The 19,077-nt window shown below is 43.4% G+C and overlaps 1 protein-coding gene across 1 annotated transcript in view; it reads right to left on the bottom strand.

Moving 5' to 3' along the window:
• The window catches only part of ZNF385B (zinc finger protein 385B), a 270,256-nt gene that overhangs the window by 35,107 nt on the left and 216,072 nt on the right, over window positions 1-19,077 (bottom strand). Inside the window, exon 4 of the mRNA XM_015420146.1 lies at window positions 11,463-11,625. Coding sequence (XP_015275632.1) covers window positions 11,463-11,625 — 163 coding nt within the window. The remainder of the gene's footprint in view (window positions 1-11,462; window positions 11,626-19,077) is intronic.

Genomic DNA, 19,077 nt, shown 5'->3' on the forward strand with positions numbered 1-19,077 from the left:
ATACAAGGATGGCAGAATCTTCCAAAACATGATATTATTTTCATGGCACATGAACTAATGGATTCTGCTGAAACAGGAAATGGCTGGCCACATACAACTTGGATGCCGTGACCCATACCCACCTGCTACCACAGTTCTTTAGTGATAATGAGGCATCAGGCAGGGAATCCCTCCAAAACCACTGACAGGTAAATTTATTTATGGTTAGACTTACTGCGCAATCCTATGCAGGTGACATAGGCCAGTCAGGTCTCCCATTTTGTCAGGAGACCTTCTGCCAGAATTTCAATGCCTCTGCCACCACTTGCTAGGGTTGTGTGGGGGGGAATGGGGGAGGAATTGGCACCTCCCTCACAACATTCCTTCTGGTGCAAACTAATAGAGTTTTGAGTGAATGCTTGAATGTCACCCCAACATGCTAACAACACTCCTGATTGGAATGGAATGGAAGTTATGATGTCAAGGGATGCCGGAGAAGTAGGTAGCCATCGCCCAACCTTTACTATTGATTGCCAGTCTTGGGTTGGCAACCCTATGATGACCCCAAACTTAGCCCATTAAAAAAGACTGGGGTAACTCTGCATAGGATTGCATTGTAATTCCTTTAAAAGCTATATTAAGCTAAGTGGCCACCACCTCATTTTGTGGTAATGACTTTTACAAGTGAGTAATTGATACGTTTTGTTTATACATTGCATTTCTCCCATTGTGGAACTTAGCCTGGCATATGTGAGACTCCCAGGATCTTCCCTTTCAGGCTTTGACCACTCCCAGATTTGCTTAGCTTCAGCAAGATGGCTGTATTGTCTTCCAACCGTACTGTGTAGGGTTGCCAAATCTTAATTACTCACCGGCGGGGGAGCGTTCGCTCGGTCCGAGAGCTGGCCGCGGGTGCGTGCGCGCGCCGCCAGAACGTCACCGGAAGTGACGCAGGATGTAGGGCACGATCTGGGCCACGCCCCCAACGTGCCGTACGTCCTGCGTCACCTCTGGTGATGCAGCTTCGGGGGGCGGAGTTCCCCCGGGGCCCAATTCCGCCGCGGCGGAAATCGGGCCTCCAAAATGGGGGGAAATCCGCCCCCCAGGGGGACTTGGCAGCCCTAGTACTGTGGTATTCCATCTAGACTTGTTGAAGAATACAAGGGAAAAGGGAGCAATTGTAAATGCTGACAGATTTCTACTTTGAATGGGTAGGGCAGGGGTCCCCAACTTCCTGCAGGCACATTTGGGGTTCGGATACAGAGTGGCAGGTGCAACTACAAAACGCCTGCCGCAGGAGATGGAGCAAGCCACAAAACATCAGGGACTGAGTGTGTGTGTATCTCTAATAGTAACTTTTCAACATTTGAGGTAGAAACTCTGTTTAACAGGATGTCTTTTAAAACGAACACACCCAATGAAAAGCCTTGTGCTATGGTGGCAACTGTTGCTGAAGCAACTTTTTGAAGCTCTGCATCCCCGGGACTTGGAAAATGCCCTTTTGAAGCGAAGAATAAGAAGATGATCAGAGACTTCTCTCATAACAACTAACAAAATAACATATAAATAGCGAATTGTTATAAATAAGAACTCTACAAGTATCTTGTGATACTAAAACTAATTGTACTAACATTTTTACTAACAGTGAAAAGATCTCCTCCTCTTGGGGTTTTAGTTTCGTGTGGTTTGCTTTCCTTTATCCTTAGTTGTAGTCCCTTTCCTAATATTTCTTTGTAGTTTTTGTAGTATTTGCAAAATAAAAAAAAATCCCTCCGGGGACTTATATATATATATATATATAAAAACAACCTCTGCATCCCCAATCAGATTTCCAATGCCCTATCAGAAGCCCTGCTGGGCAAAAGCCCCTCTTGGTCCCACTCCCTTTCTAAAAGCACTTGGTGAGCATAAGAAAATGTGTCATTGAGTACCGTGTTCCCATGAGCACCGTGCTGGGGACCCCGGTGGAGGGACATGTGGATGTCAAGTTGTTCAAATGAGGATTCAAACACAGTGCTCTAAAAATAGTTCCAAACTGGGCAGATAGCGATGCCATCCTAAACAGTTATAAACAGTTGGGGTCTCACTGAAAAAGGTAGACTTACCGTAATTAACTTCTAACTTATAAGAACCCCAAGGCTGCAGGTCACTGGTTTGTCCCTATTGCTTTGGGCTCCCTCCTCCACATGTGTTTTGCTGCCTCTGGGACTACTAGAGAGAGCAAAACACATGCGGGGGGGGGGACCTGAAGCAACAGGGGCAAACGAGTGACAAAAATGACAGTGCGGAAGTGGCCACACACACTAAATGATTCACTTTCAATCCACTTCCAATCTACTTTCCAACTGGATTTTGCCAGTTCACACAGTAAAATCCAGTTGGAAAGTACACTTAAGATGGACTGAAAGCAGATTATTTAGGGAGTGTGACTGCAGCCCAAGATTACCTACTAGGCAGCTAGATTTTGTTGGGTAATATTAAAGTCTCAGAAAATGTACTTTAATTTGATTTTAAATTTTAAATCGTTTTTAATTGTTTTTATCTGGGATACTGTAAACTTCGAATTTTTAACTTGAAAAATTGTGTACATGATTGGTATAAAATTGTGTATACGACTGGTCAAATGATCATAATAACTGACTTCAATGGACATAGAAAGGTGCAACTCTGCTTACTATGGCACTGCCAGTTCTTCCACAGAAGGAATGGGGTTACACTGTCTCTCTAGTTCTAGTTTCAGATATGCAGAAAGCAATTCAGTGCCGAAGTCACTGTGCAACTTGCATGTATACAAGCACATAAAACGACCATGTATGTATGTCACTGGATGTACATGTGGTGCAAATGTGCGCAGAGACTGTAGCCAATTATCATTCCTACAGCTGTTTTGAGCTGGAGGGAAAGAATCCTACATCGTGGAGCTCTGTTCTGATACTGAGTTTCCAAACAGGTCCCTTTTACCAGGGTTCCAGACAGTAAATGCATTTTCTTAAAAAATTAGCACAAATGTTTCCTAGGAGTAGAATGCAAGGGAAATAATGTGTATCTTCAAGAGCCGAATTACTTAGGAGTCACAGGAAGTTAGAACTAGATTCAGGTGGTCACCCACGTTGGTCTGAAGCAGCAGAACAACATTTGAGTCCAGTGGCCCCTTTAAGACCAACAAAGTTTTATTCAAGGTAGAACTAAATGTTGAAATTCCCTATTATTATGTCAACACCAGTGGGAATGGATTGCTCAAAGGGAGCAAGGGCCCTCCACTTGTATTCTGAGTTCTCTTTTATGCAGATCAAAAACATTTGCACTTAGTTTCCTGTCCTTTAAAAAGACTAGAAAAGAATACAAAAAATGTGAAATTCAAATCTGCAACCTCTTCATTTTGAAGGGCATTTGTTTTCATTTAGAAGGAGTGATCAAAGGATCCTGATTTTTATTTTTAAGTAAACATACACATTTCATCTTCACACTGTGTGCCATCACTTTTAACAGTTCACGAAGTCAAGCGCTTTAGAGTACTTAGTTCAGCCTTGTTCTGCATTAGGAGAACTGGAAAAAAGAAGTGCATGAGCGTATATTTCTTCTACACAATACCCTAGAGGATGAGGCCAAGGTATACTAGTACTCACGCATCATTAGTCTCAAGAGATTAAAGATGCTGGATTTGCAAACTACCTGGAGTGCTGAAAAGGTATAAATGTAAATTAAATTAAACAATAACTTCTGACTCTTGGCATTCTTTTGTGCTTTCCCTTTTTACCAAGAACCCTCTTACAGACCCTATTGTCATTTAAATGGCTGTGGGGAGAGCTGATGTGGTGCGTGCGTGAACGCTCTTCCCCGAGGATGCCCTATGCACATAGTCTGGCCGCTGCTGATGCAACCTGATGGCCAGCCCCAGCACCATTGGGAAAGAAGCCAGAGCCCAATTGTTGGACGCTCATGTGGCACCAGAAGAACACCTTCACTTAATCTCCCGCGCCGCAAATACAGCCCCGGGTAAGTCGGGCTCACTGATTATTTGTGTCACGAAATGCTGACAACAGCCCCCTGGGCTGGTGATCCTTGGCTGGTGGAGGCACCAGTGGGCCTCCCAGGGATGGGCTCAAGGGTCTGACCCTTTTACAGGCCCATGGCCCCCCAGCTGGGTGCAGAAGCAGGCAGGAAGCAGCCAGGACATACCACTACCAGGCAGGATGCAGCACGTGGCCTTGATGTGGCTGCTGGGATCTTTAACGTCCAGCCCACTGATCAGCTGATCAGCAAACCCAATGGCTGTGGGATTGTCTGAGAGGTCTGTTAGCAGAGCAGAGTCCGGAGCTTTCACTGGGAGGGGCTTTCTATAGGTCTATGGAAGGGTGCAACTGTGCTTTAGATTTGCATTAAATGGCTTGTTCTCACAGTACAAGATAACCCTGGTTAGTGTCCACAGGAATCAAACGTTCCTGGTTCTGCTAAGCGCCAAGTGAAATTAAATCTGAAAGATGCACATTCTTCAGTCATGTGTATAAGCAGAATGGCGGGCATTTTAACACAGGAGGCTTATATATTGCATTTGACCTATTCATTGGAACTCCCAATCCTTCATCATGAAGACTAGAAAGTGGAGGCGAGGTTGCTCCCAGGTACACAAATGAGTAATTTGGTCAACTGAGACTTTATACTGGCAATTTGTAGCAACTGAGGCAAGAGATTACTCAGCCTCAAGGTGTGAAAACATCTCGGCTCAAAGCAGAGTAGTATTAGGATCTGGGAAACTCAGGTTCTAATCCCATGAAGTTTACTGGGTAACCTTGGACCAGTCACATTCTTTCTGCCCAACCTACCTCACAGGGTTGTTGTAAAGGCAAAATATAGGAGGGGGAGACCAAACTATGCCATCCTGAGCTGCATGGAGGAAGGGTGGGATTAAAATGTATTAACAGTTTAGTGTGGTGGTTAGGAGTGTGGACTCTAATCTGGAAGAACTGGGTTTGATTCTGCACTCCTCCACATGCAGCTGCTGGTGTGACCTTGGGTCAGTCACAAGTTCTCTCAGAGCTGTTCTCTCACAAGCAGTTCTTGAGAGAGCTCTCTCAGCCCCACCTACCTCACAGGGTGTCTGCTGAAGGGAGGGGAAGGGAAAGGAGATTGTAAACTGCTCAGAGATTCCTTCAGGTAGTGAAGGGTGGGGTATAAATCCAATCTCTTCTTCTTCTCTTCTTGAAATAGTCCTGCTAGATCAGCCATTGGGTCCAACAGCTTCTAGAACACGGTATATCCACAACTGGGCATCTTCTATTTCTATTGACAAATTTCAGCTGCTTAGAGTAGGTCAGCAGGATGCCTATTCTGTATTCTTGGTGTACCTTTTCTTCTGTATTCTGTAGTCTTGGTGTACCCTTTGTTCTTCCAGCAACTTGTTAAAATCCCCTGAGGACACCCTTGTCCTCCTCCTTATGCTCTTCATTTCTTGATGAAGTTTTAATCCTGTTTTCTCTTGCTTTTCCAGTACGATCATTCTAATTACTTCAATGATAAATATATCAACAAACCACAGGACTGCGTGAACAAGGCCTGTGCTCACACACATACTTCCTCCCCCCCCTCAAAGTCTCCCCCTTAAAGGCTTGCATAGTAAGCAAGGTAGAAAGGTAGTAAGGTAAAAAGGTGGTTAATAGATGTTTTAAATAAATAAAGTCTGTCAATGACTTCTACTTCGGCACAAACCACAATTAGCTGTTCCAGGGCTATTTTTGGGCAGGAACACACAGGAACGGAGTTCCGGCTGGCTCCCAAGTTGGCCACGCCCATCAGGAACTCATTAGCATAATAGGCCACACCCAACAGCAGAAACTCATTAGGATTGGCTACATTAGGGGTGTGTGGCCTAACATGCAAAGGAGTTCCTGCTACAAAAAAAGCCCTGGGTTTTGACAACAAACAAGGTAAACAGAATAAGAAGTAAAAGGTGGGTGTGGCTTGATGGCCACACTTCTGGTAACATGGGGGTGTGGCCTAATATGCTAATGAGTTTCTGCTGTTAGGTGTGGCCTATTACGCTAATGAGTTCCTGCTGGGCTTTTTCTACAAAAAAAGCCCTGGCTGTTGCACCTGGCAAAACACTGGTCTCTGTTTCTCCTCCAAGTCCAGATTATGCGCCAGCTTGGAGTGCAAGAGCAAACCAGAATCTGACAATTCAGATGTAATAGCAATTAATAGTTTGCATTAAAACAGAAGTCATTAACATGGCAATCCTATACAAAGGTAGTACAATCTGAGCTGGTCATCCCCAAAATGGTGCCCATTGATGTTTTTCACGGTGTCCACTTGCTCCTTCTCCAAAGTATCTCCTCATCAAAACAAAGAGCCAATTTGGACTTTCCTCGGTTCACTGGAGGTGCTTTAGAAGACCCAAAGAGGCATTTTTAAAAATCTATACCCATTTGGAAACACAAGGGGCTGCGGTGGCTCAAGTGGTTAAGACGCTGAACTGAAGACTGGAAGGTCGGTAGTTCAGCAGTTCGAGACCCGAGTGCTGCAAGACGGAGTGAGCTCCCGTCTTTGATCCCAGCTCCTGCCAACCTAGCAGTTACAAAGCAAGAAATTGCAAGTAGATAAATAGGTACCGCTTTGGTGGGAAGGTAACAGCATTCCGTGCACCTCGGCGTCTGGTCATGCCGGCCACATGACCACGGAAATGTCTCTGGACAGCGCTGGCTCTTCGGCTTGGAAACGGAGATGAGCACTGCATCCCTAGAGTCGGGGTCGAATGGCTTTCGAGCAAGAGAAACTTTTACCTATTTGGAAACACCTGCCTAAATGATAAGGTAAATGCTTGGCTTGTAACTTCCTAACATTTTGTGATGGGTTCCCCTCCCAAAGGGGGACAGCTATTTTACTGTACTGCCCGTAGCTGTTCCCAAAATCCCAAAAGTGCCCACAGGTTCAACAAGGCAGGGGACCCCTGTTTTGAGATCTGATTTCAGGGAGCTTAGACGGGAGAAACTCTGCATAGGATTGGATGGAACCAACTCCAACTATGGAAGAAAGAAGGCATAAACCCAGGGCTCACTCACTTAGTGCCATTTAGCATTCTGTCAAAAACATCTTACCATTTTTATTCCCTCTCACTGTATATTTCTTCACCCAGCCTCAACACAGCTCCGTCCTATTCTTTCCGTATTCCCTGTTCCTTATATCCCCAGCTTATTAAACCGTAAGACTGCAGGCAAGCGCTGTTGTTAATTTTATGTATGGCAAAGCACATGGCACACGTTAAGCGCAATTAAAATAATAGGTGATGATGGTGGCGATAATTCTGCACTGCCATCTTCAGATGCACTAATGGATTAAGGGGGGGGGGAGGGTGAACATTCTCTGATGAGACTTTGTACATTAACTCCAGCCCCTTTCACTCAACTATTATTTAAATCAAAAGGAAAATTACGCCTGCCATCATTTATTATATTAGTTCTTAATATCTTCATTCACTTTTTTTTGAAGTAAATAACCTATGTATAGTTTCAGAGGGTAGCTGTGTCGGTCTACAGTAGAACAGCTAGATTCTGAAGAGAGCTCTGATTCTCAAAGGCCTATATCCCCCCCACCTTGTTGGTCTCTCTGGTGCTAAGGTAAAGGTTTCCCTTGCTCGAAAGACGGTCGAATCCGACTCTAGGGGTGCGGTGCTCATCTCTGTTTCCAAGCCGAAGAGCCAGTGCTGTCCGAAGACGTTTCCGTGGTCATGTGGCCGGCATGACTAGATGTCGAGGTGCACGGAACGCTGTTACCTTCCCACCGAAGTGGTACCTATTTACCTACTTGTAATTTCTTGCTTTCGAACTGCTAGGTTGGCAGGAGCTGGGGCCAGAGGCGGGAGCTCACTCCATCACGCGGCACTCGGGTCTTGAACTGCTGAACTACCGACCTTCCGGTTTGCAGTCCAGCGTCTTAACCGCTGAGCTGATAACTGATGTATGAACGCTCGATTTGTGAACGTAGATTCTGGGGACGCCAACCACAATGGACATTTGTGTGCACAAAACTATCCCTGAATAACTGCCCATGTCATCTTAACTTGAGTTTGGACATGGGAAACACAGGTGTGGTTCTATACTCATCGTTGTAAATTGAATGCATTCACCCACAGCTCAATCCGTGCGAGTCATTTCCCCCTCTATCCTTACATGGTTTTTAGGAAGAAAACTGCCCTAGAGATAAATCAATAGCAATTTATTGTTTGTAATAATTATAGTATTGTGTATGAAACAATATGGTAAAGTGCTTAACATTTCAGATACTGAAGCTGGTATTTATAAATAAGTGCGAAGGTAAAGGCTACGTCCCATGATATAATATCTACTTAACAGTCTTCAAAAATGAATGGCTGCCTATTGAGCTCCTTTGCAAGCAGAACTAATGAAGCCTCCAAGGGTTACCAGCCATAACAGCAACTTATTTCTACAGTTTTTTCCAGACTATGCATGAGGTTTAATGGAGGTTACTGGTTTATATAGGGAGAAAAGAACAAACATTCCCGCATGGTTTTGTAATCAGCATTACCCGGGAAAAGCAGGATGAATGCACTACAGGAAATCCCCATGAGGTTGTTTATGCGGTCCAAACAGATGAAGATGCATCGTAGGTTGCCCTGTTGCAAGGTTATTATTGCGAATCAATACCAGTCCAGAAATCCCAAGGTCTTACTTATGCAGAAAAGAACCCCCTTGCCCCACTTGTTCATTATTCTAAGCCACTCTTAGAGAGCTTGCACACTGATCCAGTGAAAGGGGATGCGAGTTTGAAAGCCGCGAACTGTGTGCTGATCCAGTGAAAGGGGATGTGGATACATTCTGCACATGTACCCTAAAGCTGGATGGAATACTGTGTACGTTCAAAAGGAGCTGTTTATCCCTGGCGCTGGCTGGCCGTATCCAGTGCTTGGAATTGTTTGTGGCTCAGTTCAGGTGGCTGGCACGGTTCGCTCTGGTCTCCTGTTTGGCAGCTGTGGGGGCGTGCACTGTGTCCCCGCTTCCCTGTCATCAGGAAGGACTGACGGAGCCTATTAGCTTTGTCAGTACCGTCCATCTGTTGTACGGCTAGGCAGGTGAAAAAAAAAGCAAACATTAGCATCCCATTGTCGGGGAACCGGATCTCTAGATCACAGCCGTTGTGATTTTCTCCTTGGGGTGCTATATGAAGCCATATGTTTACCTTTAAGTAACCACGTTATCTACCTGCCAGCAGTTGCCCTAGAAGCAACTGCAAGTTAATTGCAGACTTAGAGCAAATTTCTGACTCTGTCAGCCTTTGTAAACCTGAGTTGATGATGCCGGTTTCAAACTAGTCGCTTGTTCCAAAAGGGAAGAACAGACGGAAGGGAAGAACTCTCCGTATACAAGGGACAAACAAAATAGTTTGCTCAGGTGAACACGTATGCCTGAAAGGCATTAAGAAGGGGTGGTCTCGGTCTTGCTGCCTTTGATACAACAGAGAACCATACAGCACTTCAGTGAGTTGCTTTTACCAGAGGCTTTTTGGGGGCCCATCTGCACCAGTATGGTGTACCGGCACCTTTTTTGGCTAGCAAGGAGTGGGGCTGGCAGAGAAGGCAGCCAATAAACAGTATCTTTATCAATAAATCAGTGGTATACAAAAAATATGGGAATTTTACACTATGGAGAAGATTGCAGCTTCTTTGCCTTCAAGTAATAATCACCATTCCCAATCTATTTTCTATTCAAAATGGCTCCCATTTATTGAAGCAACTCCTATAAACAAAAAGGTACCCTTTCAGTCTATTCCTCAAAGGTATCTTGAGATTATATCATTTCTATGATTTCATGTTATGATTTATTCTAAAGTTAATGTTCAGTTCTTTGTGATCATTGATAAAATGATTGACATCTTAGCCAAGGTTATTATATACGTTCTGTTTTGATGTTTCCGGTTGGTTTATTTTTAATAAGGTTGTTATTTATGATTTATCTTGTTATTTGATTGCTATAATAATAAATAAAATTAAATTAAAATAAACACTGTTGCACCTCATGATGTCATTGTCACGGAATTAGGGCCTGGACTGTGCCTCAGTCCCCTGCTAAACCTGGCTTACTTTAATTTCTAGCGTAAATTAGCCTCTATAGTTGAATCTTTGGTTCTGTTTCCCAGGAGGCTACAGGACTCCGCTGGTGCGGTGGCCTTCTGGTACCGATAACTCTGTACATGATTTTTGCCCTAGAGGATGTTTATATGTCCCAGAAGTTAGCGGTGTCACCAGGGCTATTTTTGGGCAGGAACGCACAGGAACGGAGTTCCGGCTGGCGTCAGAGTTGGCCATGCCCACTACAGCCAAAACCTCTGCATGTGTGGCTACAGAGGGAAGGCTTGGAGAGTGGACCCCCTGGTGACTCCGAGGTGGGCGGGCCAGGGGCCCCCCTGGAAGGATCGAAGAGGCATTTAAATGCCTTCCCGTGTCTTCCCTGGCCTGTCCAAGTGCCGGCTTGCGCAGGGGTATGACCTAATATGCTAATAATCTGTGCTGTCAGGGGTGTGGCCTAATATGCTAATGATTTTCTGCTGTTAGGTGTGGCCTATTATGCTAATGAGTTCCTGCTGGGCTTTTTCTACAAAAAAAGCCCTGGGTGTCACTATCAGGATCAAAATGGATAGGGTATCTAAAACTAGCTTTCTGGACTCTCCTTGATTTCCTGTTAGCTTCCTGACCCCAGAGAGAAGAGAGAAGAGGGAGGGGTTTGAGTTGGTACATCAGGTCAGTTCTAGTTTGGCCTGTGTCACATCCATGCGACCTCATTTGGAGTACTGTGTACAGTTCTGGTCACCACACCTGGACAAATATTACACACACATTTTTATTGAAAAAATATGCAAATTTGTGTTTTATTAACATTAGGTTAGACTGTGTGAAAGACCTGCATGTGGCTCCCGAGCTGCAGTTTGGCCACCCCCGTAATTTTTTGCACCAAATCCAGTTTTTGTAATTTTTTGCACCAAATCCAGAGCATCACCCGCCCTCCCCAATATGTCTACATCATTTTCGGTTTTTGCAACCATGTCATGATGATTTCTGGGTTCCTGCCAGTAAGAGGGGTTGATGGAGGGGGGAGAAGCACCCCAAAGTGGGAGATCCCCGCCCACATTTGGCAGTCTGGCAACCCTCTCGCCACCTGCCTCACTCTCTGTGGGGGCACAGAGAGTAGGGCTTGAGAAGAGGATCTTAATTGGTGGGATGGTCAATTCCCAAGAAGGTGGTCCTTCAAGTACTACATCCCCCAAAACCTTAGGGACTTAAGGGTCAGAATCAACACTTTGAATAGTGCCCAGAAACATAACACAGTAGTGAAATCAATCTTCTAGCATTCAGTACATCAATCCTTTCCCAGGAAGTACTTATAAAAACTGTAACCATCAAGCAGCATGCAGTCAGAGATCTCATGCAAAAACAAGGCGCGGAGGCAAAGAAAGTACAGAACAAAAATTTCATTGACCTGATTTGTCAGAGATGCTGGCTGGGACTGGCGTGGTAGAGCAGCTCACATTACCCTTTGCGCTGTCCTTGGGAGCACCAGCTTTTGGTCTATTTTTCGTTGCCTCTAGTGCTTTGACCTTCTTGGCATGTTTACTTCCTTTGTAGTGGGCCTCCGCCTGGCTCTACAAAGGAGAACAAAGCAGGCTCATACTTCATATCATGCAACAGATGATAATGTCGGGGTGGGGGGTGGGGGGGGAGAAGAGAATAAAATATGACTTTCAATAATAGGCACCACATTCCTTCACCTGACCAGATTTAGGTGCACTTCATTAATGACCTTGCTTTTATGCGTTCCGGAGTTAAATATCGGAATTTTAGACTGTAATGCCAAACATACATTTTTGAGTCTGGAAACAGGAGACCCTGCCTTCTAGCTAATCTTACTTGAAACCGAAGCTGTTGTACAAGAATAAATATAGCAGATTTAGAACCTTCATAATACAACCCTGTGCAGGAGTTACTCCCGTCTAAACCTGTAAGTAACTCTGCATAGGGCTGAACTGTTAGAGAGCTCAGTCCTATGCAAATAGGCATGTCAAAGGTGACTTAATTCTACAGGTGTTCATAGCCCATTTACTTTTACTAAACTTTATTGAGTCTCATTGGAAGCATGCAGCCAAAGTGCTCGTATTACCAAACATTGTGATCTCTGTACTTCTGCTTGCGGTAGTATAGGGCTACACAATTTGTGATGCACTAAAACCAAATGCCACTCACACACCATGTATTGAAGCCTGCTTATCCCCCCCCCCCGACACATACACAATGTCTCAGAAGTCCTGGGCTAGAACCAAAAACAGGTTTCTTGAACTTCTGGTGGAACACTGTACATGGCTGATGGGCTGCATTCAGTTTAGTAGGACGCAAATTGTGCTCACCTACACTGGTACATAGGTGCAAATATTAGCACTGTTACAATACCAGCAAACGTACTGAGTTTATTGGTGAATACACAGCTTCCAGGGCTTGGTATGTGCTGTTATATTCATTTTTACATTAGAAATAGATCCAAAGGAAGGCTGACATCACGGTTCTTCGCTTTTAGATAAGGCAAAATAGATCTATCAGCTTTGAAATTTTGTAAACAAAAGTTGAAAGGGCACAATCCAGCCACAGTGAAGTACATCTACATCATACAGATTTCAACGGACGTGAGCAAAGCATGGGCTGATACTCTCTCATCGCTGTCAATGGGTCTGAAATGTGGTTCACTACAGCTGGATTATACTCAGAATAACTGTCTACTTTAATGAACTTTTAAAACTCACTTTCCAAAACTCTTAATGCTGTAAGTACTGAAAACAATGTAGGGGTGCAAAGGTGTCGGTTTGAGAACATTTAAGAAAAAAAAATTATAATGTTCAAGCATAAAAGACATAGTTCACTCACAGCACTCGCATAATAAAACATTTTCTGGGAAATGTTCAGTATAACACTCATTTTCATGGTAGAACCTATGGGAGGAACGGTTTTGATCAGGCATTTAAATTAAATGCAAGGCCTAATTGGAACTGGAACATAGCACTGGGTATGGAAATGTCACATCTATGTATCTAGCAGCCAAGGGCTTCCATGCATACATATATATTATATTTCCCTAAATGGAGAGGCAAATCTGTACAGTAGGGCCGATCATGGTTTTGATGTAGTATTCTGCCAACCTGGGAGAACCGCCAGACTTGCAGAAAACCCCCTAACTTGGGGGTACAACCTAATCAAAACAATTGGTTCTGATTGCACATATGCAGATGTCACAATTCCCCCGAGTTCAAATGGATTTGTGGTTGCTGTAGCATCCCAAACTAGCAAGCACAAATTTGCCAGCTGTGGTCATGAGGAGCAGGTAAGGAGGGAAGCTGAAGCCAGCTCCTGCTTGCCTCTCCTCCCACTTGTCTCCTTGTCCCCAGTGAGGCAAGCAGGGCTGGGTAATATGGAGGAAGCAATTCAAAACACTGAGGGGGTGAAGGGCCAGGCAAGCTGAAGCTAGAAGGTAGGGTGGAGACAGGGATGGAGTGGGGAAGCAGAGGTGGTGGCAAGGAAGGGGGGAACAGGATTTCCCCTTTCCTGTGAGACCTCGCGGGTCCCACCTTTATCTAATCTAAAGCAACTATACTACCTGCTCTTTGTCCTGTGGAGGAACACATATGGCATTCTTCTAAAGCTATTTTTAACTTTAAATAAAATTCCAGAAGCTCTGATCAGGGATCTCCCATAGTCTCAAATAGTTTGGCATTCAGGTATAACTTTGGCATTCAGATACAACTTCGGCATTGAGGTATAACTGAAAGCCAGACATCTCCTATCTAACACTTTCCTTGAATAACTGTTTCTCCATTCTAAGCCCAGGGAGTTGGATTCCGTGACTCAGTTCTACTAACAATGGAATCTTCAGACACAAGACACCTTTGCCAGCGGAAACATGCCCTCTCCCACCGGAACAAGGCCCCTCGAGCCTGCGGAAGGCTCTGTTGCTAAATTACGAAACATAAATTTCATTATTTAGTAATGGGTTTTGAGTGTGTATTTGTGCCTTTATTGAAATATACATATTTAACTAAGTTAATACCATAACCGTAATTCAGACTAACACAGAGAACTGCCTCATTGCCTAAACACGTTAACTGGGAATAAGTATCCTGTATTTTGGCAGAACTTGCTCCCATCCAGCACATTTATAGCAAAGGGCACATGAGAAAGCATGCTTCTCACCAATGACACAGAGAGATGGGCTCACACATACAGAAATGCAATGCAAGAGATGGTTCTTGTACCATGCAGAGAACACTGTTAAGAATCACATTGCTACCATACATTAGGAACGTTGCCTTTTGCTCATTTGTGCTAAAAAGGGGAAAGCAAGCCATAATAACTAAGCACACAAACTTTTCTCAACACCTCCGCCAAGTTCCAAATCCTCTGGGGGTGTCGTTAAAGCTTTGTTGGTATAAAAAGGGCAACTGTATTAGTCTCAATGAAACTAGGTGCTATTGAACCATCACCTTGGGAGAGCATGAAATAACAGAGTCTCATCACTAGGATGAAAGTGAATAATGGAAACTGATGGCATGGAAAGGTGGGGAAAACACACATGTATCTAGTGTTAAGAACGGTCCTCATTACATATACTTGCACCATGGAAATCACTGTGGGTAAAAACAGCCAATTGTTAGACTAAGGAATGTGTAATGAGAAACACGGATATTTCCAGAAGAAAAAAGGCTGTATATCTATGTGTTCACTTGTTCTTTTGTTACAGAACTGCTCAAAAAAGTTAAAGATAAAAAGTTAAATGGGGGGGACATATGCAGAAATTCAGTAACCCATTGTTAAAATATTGTCTACAGCACTTATTGCAGGCATGCTAATGGTGGCAGATCTTTAAAACTTGTCTACTGTTACAATACTCATCACTTACCATAAATAATTAGGGAAATGCATTAAATAACTAGCAGCCCAATCCTAAACATGTTTACTTGGAAGTAAGTGCTGTGCTGTTCCAGTTCGCCTCAGAAGTGGGAATAAGATCATTTTGGTTTGGGATTTTTTTTTTTACCCAATACATAGAATATTTAAAGGGACACTAAACTGTTTAAAGCAAAAACCATCCATTTCAAAACATTCAACTTCCGTATTCATCCTCCTGAAAATAATAAAGAGTTTATTTTTAATGTTTGGTGGAGGTTTCGTACTCTTTTTTAAAAATAAAAACGTATGTGCTTGGTAAATTTATAATTAATTTTTTTTCATATGGAAAAAGTTCAGATTCCAGTGTTTTCTCTATGGGTAGTACCATATTGTTCATTCTTGTGATCTCTGCAGCCTGGCTGCTCTCTTTAAGGTCTCTAGTTACTGCGGAATGATATGGCCATACGCTCCATAAATATATTGACTATAAGGCTTGGTGCAGATTAAATGTGAAACCATGGTTTAATTGAACTATCTGTGGATTGTGTGATCATCTGAACGAAGGCCGCTCCACTATGTCGAGTTGGGGGGGGGGGGTCTGTCAAACCAGGACCTGAAACCATGGTTCAAAGTTGGTCACTTTTAATAGATTTTATGGATTTTGTTGTCTGTATTTTGCCTGTTTTATGCCGGTTTCCAGTATGCTTCTGTTTTGTTTTATACTATTTTCATTGCTGATGTACTGCTGGATTAAGATAGTTTTATTGCATGTTGGGTTTAATTTTACTTGGACTGGTCATTTTAAATTTTAATCGCTTTATTCCAAGCTGTTTGCCTTGTATGGCAAAGTGCAAACGTTCTAAGTAAATAATGAATATTATGCATAGTTAATCTGAAGTCTGATTTCCCTTTAATCACCATGGCTAGTTCCCTGCACTGAACTCCAGAGGTGGAAGAAGGCCTTCTGAAACACCCCGAAAATTCTCTGCACTCGGCTGCCTAAAAATTGTCATGGTTACCTGTCAAGTACAAAGCTTTCAAATGGATGGCTAATCGTCAAATAGACAGTGCCTCTTTAAATATTTAGCCAGTAACTATGTTTATTGCATAGCTTGCACTGTTGAAAAGGCCCAAGGTAAAACAAAAAACTACAACAAAAGAGACATAGGTGCACCCGAAAGAAAGGCTTGCTCAACGTGGACACCGCCTAAGAAGCCTTTCTGCTGATATTTGCAATGGGGATGCCTGCAATATCAGCCAAAAACCTACTATACTGTCTGTGCTTCACTTCATTCTCTCCTCATTTACTGTACATGATACCTGTTGGAAACAAACAAGCCCAGACAGATTGAAAACTAGTGATCGAAGTCATTTATACAACATATTAAAGCACTTCCACATTCATTCATTCGTCATAATGCTGATTATGAGGCTTCAGAACAATGGCCTTACAAGAAAGGAAAACACATGAACGAAAGGTCTCTGAACCTGAAAACGTAACAACTGAAAATTGTATTAATTCAGCCAACAGTCAAAGGGGGGTGGGTTTCACTGCATGGGCTGCTATTCATGCCAACAAAAGGTTGAAGTGTTTTGATAGAAACATTCACATTGACTTTAAACAGAACTGGTTTGTGCAGGAAGAAACAACAACAAACTGACATATAGATGAGCTTTTACTGGGAAAATATACTGCGTAAGTGATGAAGCACCCTTTGTCACGCTTGATGGCTCCATCCCTTGATCCTAGGCAGTACTCCAGGGTGACCTAAGCAACTGCAGGCTTGTCTGTCCCAGACTCTCTACCAGATGGAGGTCCTTATGGGAAGCAGAACTAGGCAGAGATTTTTGGTTGTGTGCCCATATGGGTCTCAGGCATTAAACCACCCAGCCGGCATTGGCTTTTTTTTGCAAGCATCAAGCTCCTTCTGTTCATTATTTTCTAAGATCCCCGATACACAGGATCTGAAAAAAAGTCTCAAGCCCATTCCTTTTGATGGGGCTTTCAAAAGGCTGCAGCAATGCAAGATTTGATAACTAGGGTGACAAAGGCATCCTAATGTTTCAGTATTTCCTTTGAAATGTTCCTTTTTAGCTCAGCACAACCCATGTGCAGGTGTAGGACTCGATTCTAATGGGGCTCCCTGAAGCCACGGCAGCCTGGGCGCATTTTAATACTGACGAATGTTCCGCATCAACCGTTTCCTGATATTTCATCTGAGTGCGGAAGCCCTTGCTTAGGCAGAGCTCCATATGTGAAATGGAGTCTTGCCTGGATCATGGCCCCTCTTCCGACAATGTGTTAATGTTTGCATTTTGGGTGTTGGCATTCAGCTAACTGGAAAGTTTCTTCTCTATAATGTTAATGTCAGTGAAATACTTCATTTAAACAGGAAAGTCAACGCAAAAGAAAATAGTCTGTATAAATGCTTTATACAGACAAAAAAAGAGTTCATAAGAGCAAACGTCTTTCCCCTAAATTATTTCATTTTATCGATTTGAGCTAGGATTTTCTATGGAGCATAAGGAAACTACAAATCTTTTGAGAATCTCAGCTGAAGAAGAAGAGATTGGATTGATACCCCACCCTTCACTACGTGAAGGAGTCTCAGAGTGGCTTTCAATTTCCTTTCCCTTCCTCTCCCCACAACAGACACCTTGTGAAGAGGTAGGTGGGGCTGAGAGTGCTCTTTCGAGAACTGCTTGTGAGAGAACAGCTCTGAAAGAACTTGTAACTGACCCAAGGTCACACCAGAAGCTTCATGTGGAGGAGTGGGGAATCAAACCTGGTTCTCCCAGATTAGAGTCCGTGCTCCTAACCACTACACCAAACTGGCTCTCATTATTGGCTTGAGGCAGGTATGAGCCACTTTTTGCTACTCAGATGTTTCTTTAAGTACAGATTTCTTTCTCAGATTTAGATTGTTTACAGTTTTAGAATTTATAAATGAAGCCTGGGAAGTTTTAAAAAATAATCTGGATGGGTAATGTGTAAAGTGCTGGGGACTTCAATTATAGTTTTGTATTACCCTGTTTTGATAAAAGTGACATATCTCTTTCACCTTATTGCCTTGTACCAATAAGGCTACTAGATGGTTAGTGAATAAACACGGGGCATGAAACTATTTCGTACGGTGATATAATAGTAAACTCTCATTTCACTCATCGATTATCCCACATAGCAGAAGAATTAGAAACAGGTGTGAAGATTGCTTTACGCAATAATCTGTGTGTTTTATTGTCACCGGACCAGATACCATGACCACCCTGGTGGCTATAATGACAATGTGTGGTTCAATTGCAAAAAAAGGGAGGGGGGAGATCTCATGAAAAAGACTTCAATTCACTCTCCTTTGTTCATTTCAGACCCCAATTCTGCATAGTTGTATTTAAATGCATTTATATTGTAAGAAATAGCTTGCTGAGTATTCCTGGGTTGTGGCTAAGTTTCCTTGACCCTTGTTAAAGATTACATCTGAAAATCCAAATTATAGTTGCAATGGATGATGTCAAACCATGGTTTGCATGGGTTTGGAGTAGACCATGGTTAACCAAGTTTCCATGGATTTACAAACTAGCAGATGTCACTGATGTCTACCTTTGAGATACGCAAAGGGAAATGTACTAATTGTGATCTGACCTGAACCATGCCCCATTCATAAATATCAGAAACGTGGAGACTCCAAACAAATTATTCCCAACATTTGGAAGCAGCAGAAGTCTTCTGACTGGACAATTATTCTAGTCCCTCATTACCTGGTTTCAATTTTCCAGCCAGCTGGAAGGGCCGGGGAAGTGAGGGGCACGAATGACTCATTACCAGTAAACTAGATTGACCTGACTGACCTTTTTGTATTCAGCATTTTTATTTTCAGTCAGCCATTTCACTTTTTCACTGGCTTCAGACATATTTTCTGATTTGATATAATCATCCTTATACTAATAGCCAAGTTGCCCCCTCCGTGCGGATACTTAAATCAGCACGGAGGGGGCAGCTGGGGGGCCGGGGGAGGTTTGTGCACACGTGGGCCAATCCCCACGTGTGCACAAAAATAAAAAAAGTTTAAAAAAAATTCGGGGGGATGTTTAAATCCCCCCGAAAGTGCAAGAGCGTCTCCTGCGCGTGCGCAGGAGACGCTCTGCTAACGCTGTTGCCGGGTGGGTGG

Source organism: Gekko japonicus, unplaced genomic scaffold, assembly GCF_001447785.1.
Source record: "Gekko japonicus isolate JY-2015 unplaced genomic scaffold, Gekko_japonicus_V1.1 scaffold51, whole genome shotgun sequence".
Lineage (NCBI taxonomy): Eukaryota > Metazoa > Chordata > Lepidosauria > Squamata > Gekkonidae > Gekko > Gekko japonicus.